At 40.0% G+C, this 19,375-nt stretch overlaps 1 protein-coding gene across 1 annotated transcript in view; it reads right to left on the bottom strand.

Annotated features, from left to right (window-relative positions):
- The window catches only part of ADAMTS19 (ADAM metallopeptidase with thrombospondin type 1 motif 19), a 135,106-nt gene extending 116,475 nt beyond the window's left edge, over window positions 1–18,631 (bottom strand). The window contains exons 1-2 of the mRNA XM_048292123.1: window positions 18,212–18,631; window positions 16,637–17,247 (exon numbers count right to left, since the gene is read on the bottom strand). Coding sequence (XP_048148080.1) covers window positions 16,637–17,247; window positions 18,212–18,296 — 696 coding nt within the window. The 5' untranslated portion in view covers window positions 18,297–18,631. The remainder of the gene's footprint in view (window positions 1–16,636; window positions 17,248–18,211) is intronic.
- Between the last annotated feature and the right edge of the window lie 744 nt (window positions 18,632–19,375).

Below are 19,375 nucleotides of genomic sequence, written 5' to 3'. Positions count from 1 at the left end.
GTGCTATTTTTAAATGCTTAAAACCGAAAAGTAACAAATATGAAACATAAACTCCTAAAGCTAAATGTACCATTTCTGCTGTACAGCCTGTTTTTCTAAAAAATGGATGGCAACCAAACCAACTGTGTCTAACTGCAGGTAACTCATTCACACAGTGTCACATGAAGATAATACTGTTATGCGTGATATGCACTATAGGTAATAGTAACCTCCAGACAATTTAATATTTTGGGGCTTGAACAGGTATGACCAGACAAAGAATGTCATCTATGAGCCAGATAAAAGCATAGAGAACAGCAATAGCCAACAGGAGTTCCAGCATCTTCACTAAAGCCATAGAATGACAGAAATGTATTTATTTATCAGAAAGAGCTTTGTGAAATTCATCTAGCATGAATGCCAAGCCTAGCTCCAGTCCCTGGGACAGATCCACCCCCAGCACTAGTACAGACTTCATATTACATGGATGGATGTAATGGACTGTGAGAAGATCGGTTAAAATGGTCCTGGTGGTCCTTGAGGGCAGTAGGTATACAACAAAGGATCATACGCAAATAAAGATAAAAAGCCTAATGAAAATTTATATAGCCCTCTGTAGTGTAACATACGATCAGTGCGAAAGAAAATTAATACAACTATTTTTGTCCAAAGTTTTTTAAAAAAATCCACAGTAATGCAATTCTGAATGAATAATAGAACATTGTAGTGTTACGATTTCTGAAAGATACAACTTCTAAAAGCTTGTTCAGCACTTCCTCAGTTTAGGCCAAATAACCCCTATAATTCTGTTCTGCTGAAATTTGATTCTTTCCACTAGTAACAACTGACCTATGCCATTGCCTGCATCAACACCCACACCTCCCCTAGAGGGGAGACATAGAATCATAGAATCACACTTGTCTGTGATGTTTTACTAAGTCATTAATCAGTTGTCCTGATCTCTAAATTCTAGTCCAATTCTATTATGTAGTTTTATTCTGTCTTTGCATTAAGTTTTGAATTCTCGTCTTGTTCTGTCATCAACTTGCAATCTAAATTTTGCCAAGATACTTATGTATTCTTAACTAGCATTCAGTTTGGGGATTGTATGTGTATACACAGAATACTAAAAATCTGAGCTATTCAAAACCAGTGGCTATATTTTAAAAATTTGATAGAAATCACCATTTAAAGTCTACTTTTCAATTGCAACATCTACAAAACAAAGAACTGCAGTTGCATGGTAACATGCAAAAATACTTGAAAAATACTTGACAGAAGCAGAAATACTCTAAATGGTTTTTTTTCTTGTTACCATGTACCATTTACAGCTAAAATTACTGTGTAAATAAATGTATTTTTTTACTAAGTTGAAGATATCAAGATTCTAGATACACAGCTATAGAATAGTTTTAGGTCTACTAATCTATCAAGTGTTTAGGTTCTACAGCCTTTCAAAGAGGAGGGAAAGGAAAGGGGAGAGAGACTACAAAATATAGAGATGGTCTAGAAATTTGGTGGTCTAGAAATTTGCAGTACATGAACTTCCATTTTCCTTTCACCAAAACAGTTTCATGTTCACTCAATAAAAGTATTCCACAATTACATCTTTAAAATCATAAATCCAAAATTATTAATACTTTAAGGTTCATACTTAGATACTACAAACTAAGAATTGCCCACTTAGCACAGGCATGTTCTTATTTCTTTTCTTTATGCAGCATTCTGGAAGTTTATGAGGTACAGAAAGCCTACTACTCCCAGCACAGGTAACTTCATTTATAAAATTTTAAAACCAAATTAGGATTTCTGATCCAAGTGCTACAAGGTATTGTTGAAATGAAATTCAATGTATGTGACGGTCAATTTAAAACCTATTTTCAAGACACACAGGATTAATGACACACTGAAAATACCCTTGATTTTTAAACTAATTAAATTGAAAAACTATTTTATTCATTTACTACAGGCAATTATACAAGTATTGACTAATATGATTAAGGAAAGAGACAGCTATTGGCAAGTCAGACTTCATCAGTGGTGCAGCTACTTAATGTTCAGAATATCCATAACTGCACTCAAGGCACACTTTGTAATCCTTAAGAAAACAAGCACAACACTTTCATCCTTAGATGCCCAAACAAGGCAACCATGACTATGTCACAAAAGACATCGGCATATGTAATGTGCCAACCCATCACATAATTGTTTTTTTTTTTTAATCTCTTTCTGATCATCTCTCCCTTCACTCAGTAGCTCCTACCCTTTATCTTAGAAGGCTGAACTGATCAGTAAAACTAACTAGATCTTGGAATTATTCCTCTCTTTCAAGTAGTTTGTCTTCTATTACAGAAGAAACAGAAGCTCCAAGGAAGGGCTGGAAAGCCTTAAAGGCTGACTATTTAGTCCAATAACATAAGATGAATTACCAAAATCATAGAATGATTTGGGTTGGTGTTGTGGCTGGTGAACATACATTACAAGGGACAGAGAGTTTTCAGTAAGACAAGTCCCTAGTAACACAAGAACCATTTATGTTAGGGCAACCAAAAAACCTTCTCCCAGGATGCTTGTTCTGTTCTGTTAATCTATCCCAGTTTGGATTCCCCGGTTGGCTGTTGGCCTCTACCCCTCATCACTCCCCGAGAGTTCCCCATTGGTCCCCGTTCCCTAGTCCTGCCTTTTCCCCGGCCCCGGATAAAACTGTGAGCTTCGGGATCATGTTCATATTTGCTGCTGCACCCTTCGACAGTGTAGCAGGAATAAATGCTCCGGCCAGAACACACGCAAACGCCCTTCTCGACTCTTTGCTACCGACTATAGTACTGAACCCATCCGTGCTTCTGTGGGTGCACATGGGACCCCACGGAGCCGAGCAGGGACAGTATTAGGTTGGGAAGGACTTTAAAGAGCATCTCATTCCAACTCCCATCATGGGCAGGGACACCTTCCACTGGACCAGGCTGCTCAAAGCCCATCTAGGCTGGCCTTCAACACTGCCAGGAATGGGGCATCCACGACTTCCCTGGGCAACCTGTTCCAGCACCTTACCACCTTCTGAGCAAAGAGTTTCTTCCTAATTTCTAATCTAAATCTACCCTTTTTCAGTTCTTAAGGCATTTCCCTTATCCTGTCACTCTAAGCCCTTGCGAAAAGTCCCTCTCCAGCTCTTTTGTAGGCCTACAATTAGATCAGAAGCAACTTTCTCAATTATAGAATGTTAAAAGGGAAGACAAATGAGGCTGTTGTTATGGCCATGATGACAAACCTCAATCAGCTCTGGCCAATATATGCTTAATAAAACAAGATACAGTATTCCATCCTAGCTGGCTAAACACTAATACTCAGATCTGACTTCATACCGATTTAGATCAATGATAGTGCTTTGATAGTAAAGTTTTTACATAATTAAGATTCTGAATTTATGCTATGTAGCAAAATCCATTGCCTATAGCTTTATGCTACAAAATTAATTTATTTAAAAATAACAAGTAATGAATGGAGCTAGAGCTACTAAGACAACTAGAAGGCAATGTCTGTGCAAAAATAAAAAACTGGCCACCTAACTTATTCCCCTTCACTTATATTAAAAAATTACTATTACTGTCTCAGAAATAATTAAAATTCTATTAAAAGAACATAGAAAATTTCTATACTCACAGCTCTAAATGATCATCTACAGACAGAAACTTTTTTTTTTAAGAAAGTTCTTTCAGTGGTCTCCCAGCATTTTGGTTTTCAGGTTTCATATTTTGATCTGTCCTTATGAGGGCTACAGAATTAGTTTTTCATTTTTCTCAGTTCTCATTTTCATGTAGGCATATGTTCCAAGAAGCTGGAAGTAATAAAAGGGCCATGTCTTCAGTTTGGTTCATTAAGAACACAATGATCAGAGCTGACTGTGGTTGAAGCACAGTTTCCACATGAATGAAAAAAACTAACCACCATTACAAAAGAAAGCATTAACCAACTATCAAGGCTGCTAAACCTGAGGAAAAAAACCAAAAAATATCAAATGCTTGCATACTAGGGACAAAGATCTGCATTTTGTCCCCTGTACAATTCTGTATTAAATATAAATTTATGTGGTTGCATGACTTCAACTCCATTGTTGGTGCATGCACCAACTGACGCATAAAAGGGCTTCCTGTCTGTTGCCTGAAATGTTCTGAAAAGCCTTACTTTATTTTGCTTCAAAAGTATGCTGGAGCAATATGTTCAACCAACCACAGACGACTAATATAGGCCAATAAAATAAAACTACAATCAAAATGAAAAATCAAAATAGAATTATATTTTAACAAGCCTGGCACAGCCCTTTACTTGCAGAATTCAAAAAAAATCGATTTTTAAAACAGCCACCTAACCTGTAGATTGTGTCTATCATTTTGTCCTAACTAAGTCATGATATTAACAATCGTTTGGTTTTGTTCATCAAGTAAATGCTATATAAAGTGGAACACAACCACTGACTTACTGTTAAAAAAAAAATAGAATTCACAAACCCAGCCATAACTCCTTTCCAGAATAAATACAAGAGTTTCTATAAAGTGAGCCAGGATTTAAAAAACTTTATTCCATAAAACTTAAGTTAAAAATTCTTTACAATAAGCTGGTTTAGTGATATTTCAGATCACTTATTTCACAGCAATGTTTCAGTCGTTATTAATACTGTCTAAGAAAGTCTCTCTGCGCAGCTAAGCGTGACTAGTTACAGAAAAAACAGCACCTATGGAAACATACCACCTCAGGAAAAAATCCTTGCAATTAAAGACTCAATGCTCATAAAGACGTTTCTTTAGAACATTTTGGTGTAATATGAGTAACTTCAGCAATTCTTGTGGTAAGACTAAAAACCTCTCTTTTGGAATATGAATCAAAGTGCTGTACCTTTAGCTAATGAAACAGCATTAAAGCCATTTCTTTAGTGCAAGCCTGGATTTTATACCATCAGAATCTGAAATGGTACTTTATGGAGGAAATAATATAATAATACACAAAGGATGAGCACTAAGCATTCTACACCTAGTCCCATGCAGGAGGTTAAACAGAAAATATCAACAACTGTGCAAGTAATCTCCATCAGATAAAACACCTAGACTAGTACCAAGAAGGCCAATACAAGGGATCCAAGCTTAAATTGATTCATCCATGTAAAATACTTAAATAGAGCATACCAATGAGTTACCATTGTTCAAACCCATGTGCTTTCATTGTAGCCACAGAAGGATATGGCAGAGTTCCAAAACACACCCATGATTGTCCATAGAGAAATTTAATCGCTGCTAATCCTTATTGAAATATCTATCCACGACTCCATTATCTTGGTTTCTTTCTGACAGAGAGGCTGATTTGCTCCTATTATTACTATTATTAAGCATTATTTAATTCAAGGCAACACTCCATGAAACTCAGTTTCATTCAAATTTGCAATTTGCCAAAACTACTAACTGTGGAAAACAGTAATTCAAGAAAGGAAAGTAAAATATATTTATAGGTATAGAACTACAACAAATAAAGTTAGTCCTTCTATAAAATAAAGTTATGCTTAGGCTTTTTTATATCTGTCTAGAATTACATTAATCCAAAACAGTCAGCTTTAAGAGAAATAAACAAAACTCTCACAACATTGTTTTAAAAAGTTAAAAATATATAGCAGTGATATTCTTCTATGACTCCTAACTGAAATTCAGGGGTTTTTTTCCAAACTATACATAGTATTTTGCTTTCAACCTCTAAACCTAGATCCTCCTTTCTTTTTTTGAGGGAAAAAAAATCAATTTACCTTTTCTTGCACAAAGCAACTAAAGCTCTCCTACCCTCAGGAAAGAAGGTACAGTATCTAATTATTTTTCAAGAACTATTATTTAAACTAGAAGAAATAAATATTTGGATTAAGGTTTTTTTCCTTTTAAGTTAGAGAGTTTGATTTTATGTGCAAAAGAACACAAATGGTGATCAGAATCGAGTTTTGACATTAGCATCTTGAACCAAGTACCATTAGTCTTGATTGGTCACTTTTAAGCAAAGTTGGTTAAATGAAATAAGCAAAGGATTTATTATGCAACATGAAATACAAAGGAAAGCAATTATTTCCTTCCATTATTTCCAATGTAAATGATTTAGTATTGGACGAAAAAAAAAAACAACCATGAAGAGACATCCAAGAAATGTGTTGTTATTACTGTGCTTCCTTAGATAGGTTACTACAGAAGAAAACTAAGCTTTTTACATGCCTAATTACATCCATTTTACTCTATAAGCCCTCTTCTTCTTTAAACTCCCTCACTACCCTCATGTGTTTCTAAATAAATATTTGAGGTGAGGTCCACTGATGTCACAAAGAGACGAAAGAGATTGGCAATCTCTTACGTAGGCATAAAATCACTTAAGCAACTTCCTGTCTCCTACCTTACAACAAGATTGTCAATTCTCAGGAGGTTTCAAAAGTTGTGCAAATTAGAAGAGTTTCACACACAATTTACAACAGAAACAGATACAGACAGCTTCATGCTTAAATGCATTTTTCAGAATTAAGACCACAATTAAATATTAAGAGAAAATGTGCCCCTTATGATGTCCCTTTTATTTCCTGTCTCCCAGTTTCAGAAGAAGACCAAAGCACTTCATACGTGCCTTGAAGAACAGTTACATCTGAGTTTTCAGGGTTAAAATCCAATTGCCAGGCTAATCTGACAAAAACAAAAAAAAAAACCAAAACCAAACAAAAAACCAAGCAAACTAACAAACAACTAACAACAAAAACAAAACAAACAAGCAAAATTAAAAAAAAAAAGAAAGAAAAAAGAAGAGCACTCCAAATTTTAAGCACATCTGAAGCACAGTTTAACATTCTATACAAAAGACGGCATTACTATAATGGCTGTAGCCATCACTCGGGCACTTCTCCCACCCAGCATACCCTGAAGCCCAGAGGGACGTAACAGGACATTTACTTTGTACTGAAGCATAAGAAGTTGTCCTCAGCTGAATTAACATCTTGTGCAGAAATAGCTGTATTTTCCTTAACTTACTGCTATCTAAATAAGCTTGACCTGACTTGACCCAGTTAAACTTCTGACATCTAATGAGAACTTAAGGTAGCACAGCTGAGATCATAAAACAAGCATATGCAATTGTTGGAAGATAATCACACAGAAACTAAATCACTTCACAAGTCAGTTTTGGGCACATTTCTACATTTTTGGATGCAAAACTCATTCAGAAAATAATTCTGACTGAAGTACTGGTAGACCCAAGAAAAACATTCAACAGCACCGGCTTCCAAAAAAATTTTACTTCTATTCACTTACGTGCAGATGTATGTATTACTAGCAGCTAATGTTAGGAGATTGATTTCTCATTCTAAATCAACTGTTCTAAAATTAACACTTGAAATATTCTTCATTCTTTCACTTCCAAAATAATACTTATTGCTTATTTATGATGGCATATGAGAAGCAATAAAAATAAACAAGAAGACCAGATTGTCCAGGCAATGACATGTAAACAACAAAAAGTTAACTGAACTGTTAATGCACTGCAGATGCACATCTGATCTTAAAACTATTATGTTTTGGGCTATTGGTTTATAAAAATTTGACCAACTACTGCCTGGATATGCAATATAACACACATGTTCATGCACATGGCTCAGTGTAGTTCACACTACTTCCACTACACTGTTGATTCTGCAAGGAGAAACCAACCATGCTATATCCCTGAAGTCACCCGAGAGATCTGTGTAAACCAAGGAAAGACACGCACTCCACAGAAAAACTCTGCAAACACCTCACTCTGCCACAAATCCAAATGGCTTTGTCTCACTCCCATCTATTGAGGTATGATCACCATTTGAATACTACTTCTACACAACCCTTGGCTTTCACAGACTCCTCCTTGAATATTCTCACTTAACATCAATCTCACAGCTCTCGCACCTAATGCTTTCTATTGGATTTTTCCCTATTTCCCAGCTCCCCCTATTTTTATGTTATTTAGCATGGAGACCATGGATGTTGCTCCTTTCTGCCTCCACCCCGTCACAATTCATCATTAACAACCACAATAATATCCACTCCTGCAAGAAAACATTTTAAAAAGAAAAAGAACAGTCCTTTTAACGTAATATTACAAGGGTTGCGACATGGAGAACATTTGGTTCTTTTAAAAATCCTGGTTCATTTGCTAGAGAAGAAACAATTGGCACATACATGAGATATATAAGCCAGGGATACATGTTCTGAAGAAAATGTTGGTTTCATTAACAGCAGTTGTAGCTGGGAGACACTCAGTGCTCTGCCTTTTCTTTTTAAAGCAGTTAACTTCAAATTAGGAGGCCAGAACTTCACTAATTTACTAATTTAATTAATGGAATCAGTTTTTCTGATTTGCCACCTCACTTCTCTATCTTGAAAAATAACCTTGACAATTTTATACGTTAATTACAATGGGTAGAGATCTGAGATGATGCACAGCAATCTCAATTTTTTTTCAAATAAAGCCACTCTGGAGATAGTGTATTTCTCATTTCTGATTATCACTCAGAAATATATTTCAAAGGAAGTATTTTTACTGAAACTAAGCACTTTAGGAAGAAAGCAGGCTATTATAAGCAGGATTAGAATCACAAATCAAAGCTGTCTCAGGATTGAGCGACTGCATGATTGTAGGATAGCTCTTAGAAGAAGGAATCATTACCACATGGTCTGAGGCATTGTGGCCCAAAATCTCACATACCATGCCACAGCGTTTAATATTAAAGGAAACAGAGATTGTTATAGTTCAAAGGTAGTCTTGGCCTAAGTCAAACCTGATTTTCTAAACCTTTCAGCTTTACATTAATGTTAGTGTTCTCTGTTTAAAAGACATATCCTTCTTATGAATTAGGAAGAGTTCACAGATACACAAAACAAAAATCTGAACAAAAGATATTTCATCAGAAAGATAAAGAAAAATAGCAACAGACTGCAGCATCAGAACCCCAGCAGGAAAACAGAAACAAAGAGAGTTCATTCCTTTATCTTTAAGCAGATCTTTGTTGGTTTATGGCACTTAATGACAGTAACCGAACTTTTAAAGGGAAGCCATCTCCAGTACTCCTTTCCTTTATTAAAAAGAAAGAAAAGAAAAAACCAAAACAAAACAAAACAAACCCCACCCCACAACCTAGATTTAACAGTTTTGTTTGTAACTAACTCACTGTTCAGCTAGTTTGTTAATAGCATTAATAGTGTTTTGCTAGTTATTCAGCTGGCCACAGTCACTCCCTCCATTTTAATTTTCTTGGGCTTCTCTACTTTGTGTTGAGTTCTGCTTCATTACATTTTCAATGTGATATTTTAATAAAGGGATTTGAATATAACAGAAACACTACAATTACAGCAGCTAAGCTTTAGCTGGAGGCAAAAATGTGGCAGATGTGCCTCTGCCTAAGCATGCCAAAGTAACCTCATGTAAACAACTTTTTTTGTCCTGTTGGAAACCAGACTTCCTACGGATCTGGCTGCCCTCCTCTTTCCCACCTTCCACTGTCCTGTAAATCCAGGAGGAACAATCCAAATGAGTTTCAACACAGACAGTGAAAGAATGCATTCCTCCAGGAGCACTACCTCTTTTCATTCATTCTCCAACTAATTTTTTGTCCAATGCTTTGTTTTCCCAGGAATGCTTGGGGTTTTTTCTGAGGAAAAAAGACTCAAAACACTTTGATAACAGAGCAAACCTGCTTTCTGTTCTAACATTTCCACTCATGTCCTACCTCACTCATCTATTTATACTGATAAGAAATTTTACATTACCCATTTAAAGGTGTTTAAAACACAAATAAGGCACACTTTAAAATCAACAAAGCAAATCTTGTTGAACCTGTGAATTCTCAGAATGGGATACTCATAGAGTATCCTCATTCACACATTTATTTCTGTCCCCGTCAGTAAAGTTTCATTTCTCTAACAAACTTGTAATGAAACAGTAGGCAGACTGCTTCTGTTTGTTCTCCCTTAAGATCCCAGGAAGCTGGGTGAATAGAAGGAGAGAGTGTGTACTTAATTTTATTCTGGCAGCCTGTAATGATAATCCTATTCAATTTTATAATCCTCCTCCTGCAATGTCAAACTTTAGCCTGTATGTATCAAATGGACCATAAAGACTGCTAACAGTCTCTTTTCTTTACCCTTTTTTAAAAAAATTGTTGGTGATCTCTGTTTTCTAATGCTTACCACGAACATAAAAGAAGCTGTAATTGTCTCAAATTTCTTTTGGAAAAGCATCTGGTGTGGAAGTTACTCAATACGGATGTATAACTGCAAGGGTCACTGAGGTGGGGAGGAAGGGGCACTACATTTGGTTGACAAAAGGCTGGGTATTTAACCCATTTCAGCTTGCATGTTGGTACTGTATGATTCAGGATGTGTAATGGGGCAGTTGCATTCCGGCCTGATCGATACAAGAACTCTATGTAACTCTCAGAGCCTTACAGCAGGAGCTCACATGCTGTAACAGCACAGCTTCCCAGGGCGATGTATGAAGCCCAAATGTATGAGTTGTTCTGACCACCTCCTCCCAGAGGCGCATAAAAGCAGGGATACTCACAAAAGCAAGATTTTAGGTTGCATGTCCACTGCACAGCAAACAGACTCATTACCCACACCACACGCAAACAGCCTATTCATTCTCAATCCATCAGATCCTATGCCAGGAAAGGAGTTGCAGCAGGTTAAGTACTGCACTGCCACTGAAAGCTGTGCAACCAAAAGGTAGAAGCTCTCCAAAACTGTTTGACCTGCCCAAAAATTCAACTATACTTGCCATATCAGGCACTGTAGGACCCCAGAGTGCAGAGAATATTTCTCTGCCTGTTATGAAGGGTTCTACCCCCCTGGACAACACTGTTTTTGACCTTCGTCCATGGAGAAAATTGGCTACCCTCTGGGAAGAATTAGAATCTACACTGGTGTGAACTAGGTGATAGAATACTATGTAAGATTGTCAGAGGGTGAAAATTTAGAGGATTTGGGTTTGTTAATATAGTAAATAGATACAAGCAAAAAACTTCAAAATGGAGGATTGTTGTTGTTCTCCAGACCCTCTTCTTCTACTAATCCATATTCTGCAGCAGAAGTAGTTTGGGATGATTGGATAAAGAATTCCTCAGCTCCTGTCTACGTGACTAGATGATTTATTATACATTGGTGGAAAACTAAAAATAATGTACACTTTTGGTGACCATTGGTTAATTTACCTTTAAAAAGGCTGTGTAATCTTGATAATTTGGCATTCTCCTGCATTCTCTGTTCTGTCTTCTTAATGTCTGGGTCACGTTAAGTGGCTCTATTTCTCTGATAAGACTTAATAAACAACTATCTGAAAGCAGAGAAGGCTGATGGCCCCGTTCGTCTCTCGGACTCCTGGCAAAGACTCTAAAATTCTCCCCCATCAGGGGAGGCATAATTAAGGCACAGCCAGTGTCAAGGCACTATTGTCATTGCAGGAATCACAAGGAAGTGTAACTAAGAACTATATTCACTGGGATTTTTCCCATATAAAAATGTTGAAACACTGAGGTTAAAATCCCTGTCTAGGAAGAAAGATGTCAAAACATAGATTCAGCCTTTTTTTGGGGTGAATCCTATCCCCAAAAGTGATTGTGTGCAGAATTGTAGGAAAATACAAATTTATTAATGGATTACTATTGTTCATTCCAATTTCATTCTGCTTATTCTGAGACAAGCTACGAAGTTAGACTGTCCTCAATGGACAGGTACAAAATAAAAATTCCAGTTTTCTAGAAGCTCCAGTGTCCTGAATGTAAGGGACATGTGAAATTAGAATATTATAAGAAATCTAAAATATTTTTAATCCATCATGTGTCATTCAATTACTAGTAGTTAATAACACTAATATTCAAAACCTAGTTTGTGTCAGAAGTAAAAAAAAGTCATGCATTTCCTGTAGAGGCGCTTCAGGTTTTATTCAAATCTTACTGAAGCACTTCCATTAGCCAATGAAGGCATGTAGGTTTTTCACATCCTTATTTACTTCTGTTTTATTGTAAAAGTAGAACATTGCAATCAGAAATATTAATTGAAATTCTGCTGTCCAATGACACTTGGCACATTTCGGCATGGCACAGAACAACTGTCATCCATTCTTTTGCTTATGCTGGCAGCATTGCTTTGGATAGTGCTATGCAGGTGAAGTACTTGTCTATAAACTATCGGTCAGATTTTTTAATATGTGCTTGTTACTGGCAACGAGGCCTAATAAAAGCACCATACACTTCTGTAGAGAGAGCTATTCCCTGGACTGAGGGAATACGCTGAGACTTGTTCAAACTCACATCACTGTGAAAATGCACATTACTTTTAATTGCAAATAGTATTTTACACAGATTCATCAGAACTATAAATATGCTATTGCCTGATTCACTTTCTTAACATCCAGTGAAAATCAGATGAATTTCAAAACTTCTCTCCAGTAAATTAACCCAAATGTCAATGTTGTCTTCTCAGGTAGAGCTCCAGAGATGTTCTGTTAGACAACCTGCTAAGAAGCTGAGATGAACAGCACAGCGGTAAGAAGCTGCATTGTTCTGTCCGTCCTCTCTGTCTTTGCTCCTGTTTGCACTTCCTGAAAGTCTAAACATACCCCATTGCTTTAGAAATAAAAAAAGCATTCAAATCCTTTCTCTGCCTAAACAGAAATAGCTGTTCTCTATTTACTGCAAACTGTTTCAGCTGAAATAAGAAGAAACATTGGGGAAACGCATGCCTGTCAGTATACAGCCATAGAGTACTAGCTAAGGAATTAATTACTGAGAAAAAATTGAAGTAAAACCTCTCTTTTTGAAATGAAATGAGTAGGGGATAAAGCACACATCTGCCATGTTCACAGCACTCTGTGGGAAAAGCAGTGAGACTACTTCAACTTTCATTCTAGCAGTAGATAAAGAACCAGTAGTCTGATTTCTTAAGTCCACAGTAAATTTCTCCTACATCATGCTATAAAAAGAATTACCACATACATATATGTATTACCAGCCACAAATAACCTTTGACACAACTTTTTTCTTATTTCAAATATTATGGCAGAACACAAGCAAACAGAAGAAAAAAGCATTTAAATAATTAATGGTCCAGCTCTGCAATTCATCAGTTTCAGAACAGTCTCACTGGCATCAGCAGAACTGTTTACATCCTGGTATTTGGCTAACCATGAACAAAAAGCAGGCAGTCGGCATACAGATGGGAGAATCCTTGGAAACCTCTCCTTTTTCCCAGAGCACCAGTGCAGAATCCCAAAATGTACTCAGAGTAAATCCCACTGAGATTCAAAGAGATGTAAGCATCCACAAGTGTTTTACCAAGGAGCTGGAGAGGACTGTCACCATTGATCATGTGAGCTCTGAGATTGCACCAAAGTCACCATGATGAAGTTTCTAGATAGTCTATGCCTATCTCCAACCTTTAGATTCATTAGAAAATAACCACTGAGTTATGTTTCCTTCATTTGCCAGGTAAGTGGCTGGATGAAGACCACACCCGCAGTCAGAATTTGGTTAGTAATTACCTAGGAGTACAGCTTTCATTTCTCATTTGTGTTTTTGCATTACTTTCATGGTATGTTAGGAGCCCCATTATTATCACCCCTCCATACTGGTTCTTGGCAAGCAGCTTAAGAAAAAACACACTACTGAAGCTCTCAAAAACTGTGAAATAATATGGGGAAGCTTTAATGTTGTGCTGTATGTTAGATGCTTTACACAAGTACAACCATTGAAATATTAAAAAAGCATCTAAATTTCAGCTTCAGAGGGATAAGGCCCCTAACATCTGCATCAATATTCTTCTGCTTTTCTCTGTATAGAAGTAGAAGTTGATTTCTACACAGACTTTTTTTTCCAGTTTCCTGAATATCATTGGCATGTCAGGTCTCTGTGCCTTGAGAAGTTGGAACGGACACCAGCATTCTGTGTGGATGGTACAACAGTTTCTAAGGCCTCTCTTTAATTTACTGAAGATGTAGTACCTTTTGACAAAACTAGTCCTACAGCAACAGCCATACATCTGTACAGCCAGGTACGACCTTTCCCTGCATATGATGGCCAAACCACTGCACTCCTTCACCCTTCCTCCTACATGGCAAAATCACTGTTGTCCATCAGACTACACTTAATGTACTTGGTGAGCAAAGACTCACTAAAAGGCCATTTCTGAAGAGCAGAATGGTGTAATCTAAGCTGCGTATTAGCCCACATTTTACCAAAATGTATGCAGCTTACTAAACCTCGCCCAAAGTCTGCTAAGCTTTGAAATTAGTGTATATCTAAATTCATATTTTCTCTGAAATGTCTTTATATTTAAAATGAAAAAATAAATTCTAATTCCAGTAACTACAATAAAATATTTGTGGGCTCAAGTTTCAGTGTTATTTTACATCTTAAAAAAAGAAAATGTAGTTTGAAATAGTGCTTGGTCCTATTTGCAGGGCCAGGCCTAGACGAAACAGGGTGGAATATGCAACGCATGTTAGGATGTTTTTTCAATACTCTTGGAAACTCAGCAACTTATATATGTAATAGAGCCCAAGCAATGACTGAATAAAGAATGACAAATAGCTTAGGATTTGTTATGACAACTTTGACATAATAGCACTGTGCAATTTTTTTTAACTATGCCTGACACAGCAACACTCTCAGGAAAAACTGCTGCTTAACTGTTTCACCACAAACAAGACTATGCAGTTGAGGATCGTGGCAACACCAGTCAACATCAACAACAGTTTCCAATTTTGAGATACACAGAGTACTTTATGTTTCAGCTGCAGCTTTCTAGATGGGGAACATGATCTGGTCACATGCATGCTTAGATGGCCAAACGCTTTGGAGTAAGCTGGTACTCCTAGTAAAGTCTAACAGAATCGAATATTACTAATGGGCCTCTTAAGAAACTGGGATCTATCCAAAAAGTGAATTTCAATTTTTATAACAAATCAGAGGTGTTACAGACATGCAATGATGTACATGGCTTTTGAGCAGACATAATAAAAAGGTGATAATTACTTCCACCAATTTCTTTACTAAGATTTTCTAACCTAATTTTACCCAAACACAATGTGGAAGGAAGTAAAACTGTCAAAATAAAAAGGAGCACAGAAGTCAAATGCTTTTCATGAATACAAAACTCTTTTACCTGATTGCTTTCAAACTACCATCACTTGACTTTCAGTATTTTTCTCCACAATTAATTCTACTACCATGCTTCGGAAAATCTGACAAAATATCAATAATTAGATGCCAGCCACTTAGACTTGTGTGAAACTTGGCGGTGTCACTTTGCAGGAGTGCAGGCAAATATTTTATTTGGTGTCAATCCACCATTTTCAGTTTGTGTTGATTTTTGAATAAGTTCAAACAGGCAAATGAATAAGCAGTCAAAATTTCCACATTTTACCTGGTTTCACTTCACGGCCATACAAATAAAAAGGTACATCTTCAAGAATCAACAGTGGAACAAGTTAGATGTTCAAATTCAGAAAAAAAATACAAGAAAATATCTGTCATGTGGTTATGGTGATTTACACCCCAACCCCAGGACCATGGAGGATGTTAACCCTTTCTAGCACTGTTACTCTTTGTATTCTAAATTCTGTAATGTGCTGCAGGTACATGCATTTATGATGCTACATAAGGGCCACAAATGAGAAAAACAGTAGCAATAATCAGTTCTGTTTTAGATCCTGCCAGCATTCTGCACCATCGCAGGTAAACTTTCTTTCCACACTTTCCATCAACCCACAAGTACCTTAGGACTGCAGCTCTTTGGATCATCACTGCTGTTGTCAGTGTACCCTCTTTATCTGGCAAAAATCATGATTGATGCAACAGAAATAATAGCAGGAGAAACTTGTTTTAAATAAGAGAGGTATGCCACAGAAGTGGTAACAATTTAAAAGGTCTGACTGTATTAATATTTCTGCTGAGAACACACTCATTGCATTCTTCTGTGGAGGAGTTAAAAGGAAAGAAGTCCCAAATTCAAGTAACTACAGGTACCACATGTGGGAAGCTGTGAGGTAGAGAAAAAAGGCCGAAGAGATGAAAAAAGGAATAATGAAAAGGAGAAAGGAGACACTGGTAAAATACTGGTAGAAATAGGAAAGACAGAACAGTTTGAAAACTGAGATAATACAAAGGAGGAAGATAACTTTAGAATACAGGATGAGAATGAAGAGAAAATGGATTACAGATGGACTGAAGGAGAGATGATGACACAGTGAAAAGAAAGGAGAGGGAGCATGGAGATACCTAATTACAGACATCCATGGACAGCAAGATAAAATTACAGATGGAGATGAGAAAAGTTTAAGAAAGGATGGTATAAGAAGACGGAAATCCAAAACCAGAAAGGTATGTATCTGGAAATGGGATAAATAATATCACTATTGTACAGGCTAAAAGCAGAATTATGGATCTGAGAAATGTTATGAGAAGAGTATGAATAGGAAAATTGTTAAGAAGAAGGGTAGGTACAGAGGTAGGACCCAAGATAATATGGAAGAAAGAAGACCTTAAGAAAAGAATGGGAGTGAAAAGCAACAGATGAAGCAGACTTGGATGGAGACCTGGGTGCTACTGCTGCATGCAAGGTCATCTTACCAATCCACCACAGGTACTGAAGGAGGCGAAGGAGCCCGGGTAGCGGAGGACAGCACCACTGTAGTAACAGGCTCTCTCAGGTTGCGACTGTGCAGCACTGGGTGGACTTTTGCCCTCAGCCCCGAGCCGCTCTTCCACAGCAAAGCCGGGAGCCAGGAAGCGGCTGTCCCTCTTGAGCAGCAGGTAGAGTTCCCGAGCAAAAGCTGGGATCCTCAGCAGCACTTCGTCTCCATCCTCTGCTGGAGGTGGTGGTGGGGGGGACGGTGGTGGTGGCAGCTGAGAGGCAGCACCAGACCCCTGGGGCAGGGGGGACCAGTGGTAAAACTCCTGAGACTCATACTCATCCTCCGTGTCCTCTTCCTCTGCTGCCTCCCCTACAGCCTGCACCTGCCCATCTACCGAGGAGGAGACTGAACGCACCTCTCGGGAACTGCCAGCCACTGGGCTAGGTGTGACTGGGGCGCTGAACGTGCTGCTTCGGTTCCCACTACCGGGGTCGACGTTGCAACCCCCACCACCACCACTACCACCGGTCGGCTCCTGCTGGCCCGGGCTCCACAGTGCAGGGAAGACGATCTCCCACTCCTCAGTCTCTTCTGAAGCATGGAGACCTGTGGGAAAGCCAGCAGATGCTTTAAATGAGTGGAGCACCGAGCAGCATCCAGTGCCTGCCAGAAACGTACCCTTTGATAACACAAGATGGTCCTTCTGACTCCTAGACCAACAAGCACACCACACAAAATACAGTGGGCTTCATTTGTCCCTTTCATCTTGTCCTTACACACAGCAAGGGGGCCAGCTACTAGATGGGTCTGTGCCTGTTGATGCGTCTGGAACACACCAGGGTCCTGCTGAACATTGAGAGAAAGCCAGAGCCCAAGCTGGGCAGAAGTTATGTTTGTACCAGCAGCTGGGGATGTTCTTCCTTTTGATCACCACCTCCAAGCAAGAAAAGTTGCATAAACCCTTCATCATTTAGACAAAGTAACAACTTTTTCATATAGCTAAAAAAAAATTGCTGGGGAAAACCTGCACAAATTTGAAAATTTCAACCTTCTTCTCAGCATGTTTTGTAGAGAACCATTATGCCTTCCAAAGTTCAGCCAAATAAACACACACACACCATGGCTGCACATACAAGTGGCAGTTGCACGCACATGCTGTATCATGATAATTCTTCTAATGAAACTGAATTAGAATCACGAATTAGTGATGTCTGCATATCACACACACTCTACATACAACCCAAATTCCAGCATGCCAGCATTATGTTTATAAACATCTGAGTACACACAACCTCCGCTGGCCTGAGACAGGAAACGGTTTTATTTACACATTCATCTCACTCTAGGAACAGCACAGCCGGCAGAGATGACAGGGCTGCCTGTGGAAATCAGGTCTCGTACAGAGGAGTGCTGCGCAGTGCACCCTCACAGCCGAGGAGCGCATTATCTGATCACCCATCGGTTACGGGGGGCGGGCGCGGTTAACAATGGCCAGGTACCGCCACCGGCAGCCGGCGGGGCGCGGAGGCCGCCCCGGGCTCGGCCCGTCCCGCGAAAGGCGCGCACTTACCTGCGCCGAGACCGCTTGACAGCACGCACAGCTGGTAGAACACGCAGCAGACGCGGCTCAGGCGCATCCTCCCGCCCAAAGCCATCGGCTCTGCGCCCGCGGGACGCCGGCTGGCAAGACACGCAGGGTCGTGCTGAGTCGTGCCGGGCCGAGCGGGAAGCGCCGCGGGGCACAGCCACCTGGGCACCCGCGGAGAAACTGCGGGAGACCGCGACTGGCGCGTCCCGGCGGGGCAGGCGGGCAGCACCGGCGGCGCGGGATGCGCAGCGCACGGCGGGCGGGCGTGTGTGTGTGTGCGTGTCTGTGTGTGTGCGTGTCTGTGTGTGTGCGTGTCCCTGCGCGCGTGTCTCTGTGTGCGTGTGGGCGCACGCAGGCAGGAGCGCGGCCCGTGCGCGCACTCAGCGCCCGGCGGCGGGCGGGCAGCTGCGCCCCGGCGGCAGCGACCGCGTTGCCCCCGCCCGCCGCTCGCCCCCACGGGGCGGGACGCGCCGGGCCCCGTCCCGTCCGGCCCCGCCCCGCCCCGCCCGGGCGGGCACCCGCCGCGGCCCCCCTTCCTTCGCCCCGCCACAACCCCGCCGCCGGGCCGCGGGCAGGCGCCCGGGCGGGTCCGCGAGCAGCCGAGCCCCGGCCCCGGGGGACGGCGCTTCGCACCCCGGCAGCCCCTCCCGTCCGTGAGGGGCGCGCACGGCGCGCGCCCCGGCGGCAGGGAGGGCTCCCCTCATCCCTGTCGCCAGCAAGCGGAGCCTTGCGGAGGCTTTGCCTAAATTCAGGGGGCAGCAGACATTGACCACTTTTGCCTAGTTTTGTGTAAGTTGATTCTAAACTCCTTTTGCCCCCACCACGCAGCTTTCCATGGAAACCCATCACTTTCCACCCCGGCCCTTGTCAGCAGAAGAATGAGTAAATGAGGAGTTGAGCAAAAAGCTTTAGCTGCACATCTAGCATCAGCATGAAATGCAGAAGCAACAGAAGCAAATACGTCCCTCTGAAAGTCGGATTTTGCCATAACTTCTGCTGCTTTACCTACTGTTACTGGTGTCAAAGGTGATTGCTGTGCCTAAGGGAAAACAGAGCAATTCAGTGCGGTGAGGAAAGCCATCTGTGCCATTAAGGGGAAGTTAAGAAGTTTTAAGAATTCTTTCTAGAAGTTAGTTGTGTAAAATG

This window comes from Corvus hawaiiensis, chromosome Z, assembly GCF_020740725.1.
Source record: "Corvus hawaiiensis isolate bCorHaw1 chromosome Z, bCorHaw1.pri.cur, whole genome shotgun sequence".
In the NCBI taxonomy this organism is placed as follows: Eukaryota; Metazoa; Chordata; class Aves; order Passeriformes; family Corvidae; genus Corvus; species Corvus hawaiiensis.
This window is presented reverse-complemented; position numbering and strand designations above follow the sequence as displayed.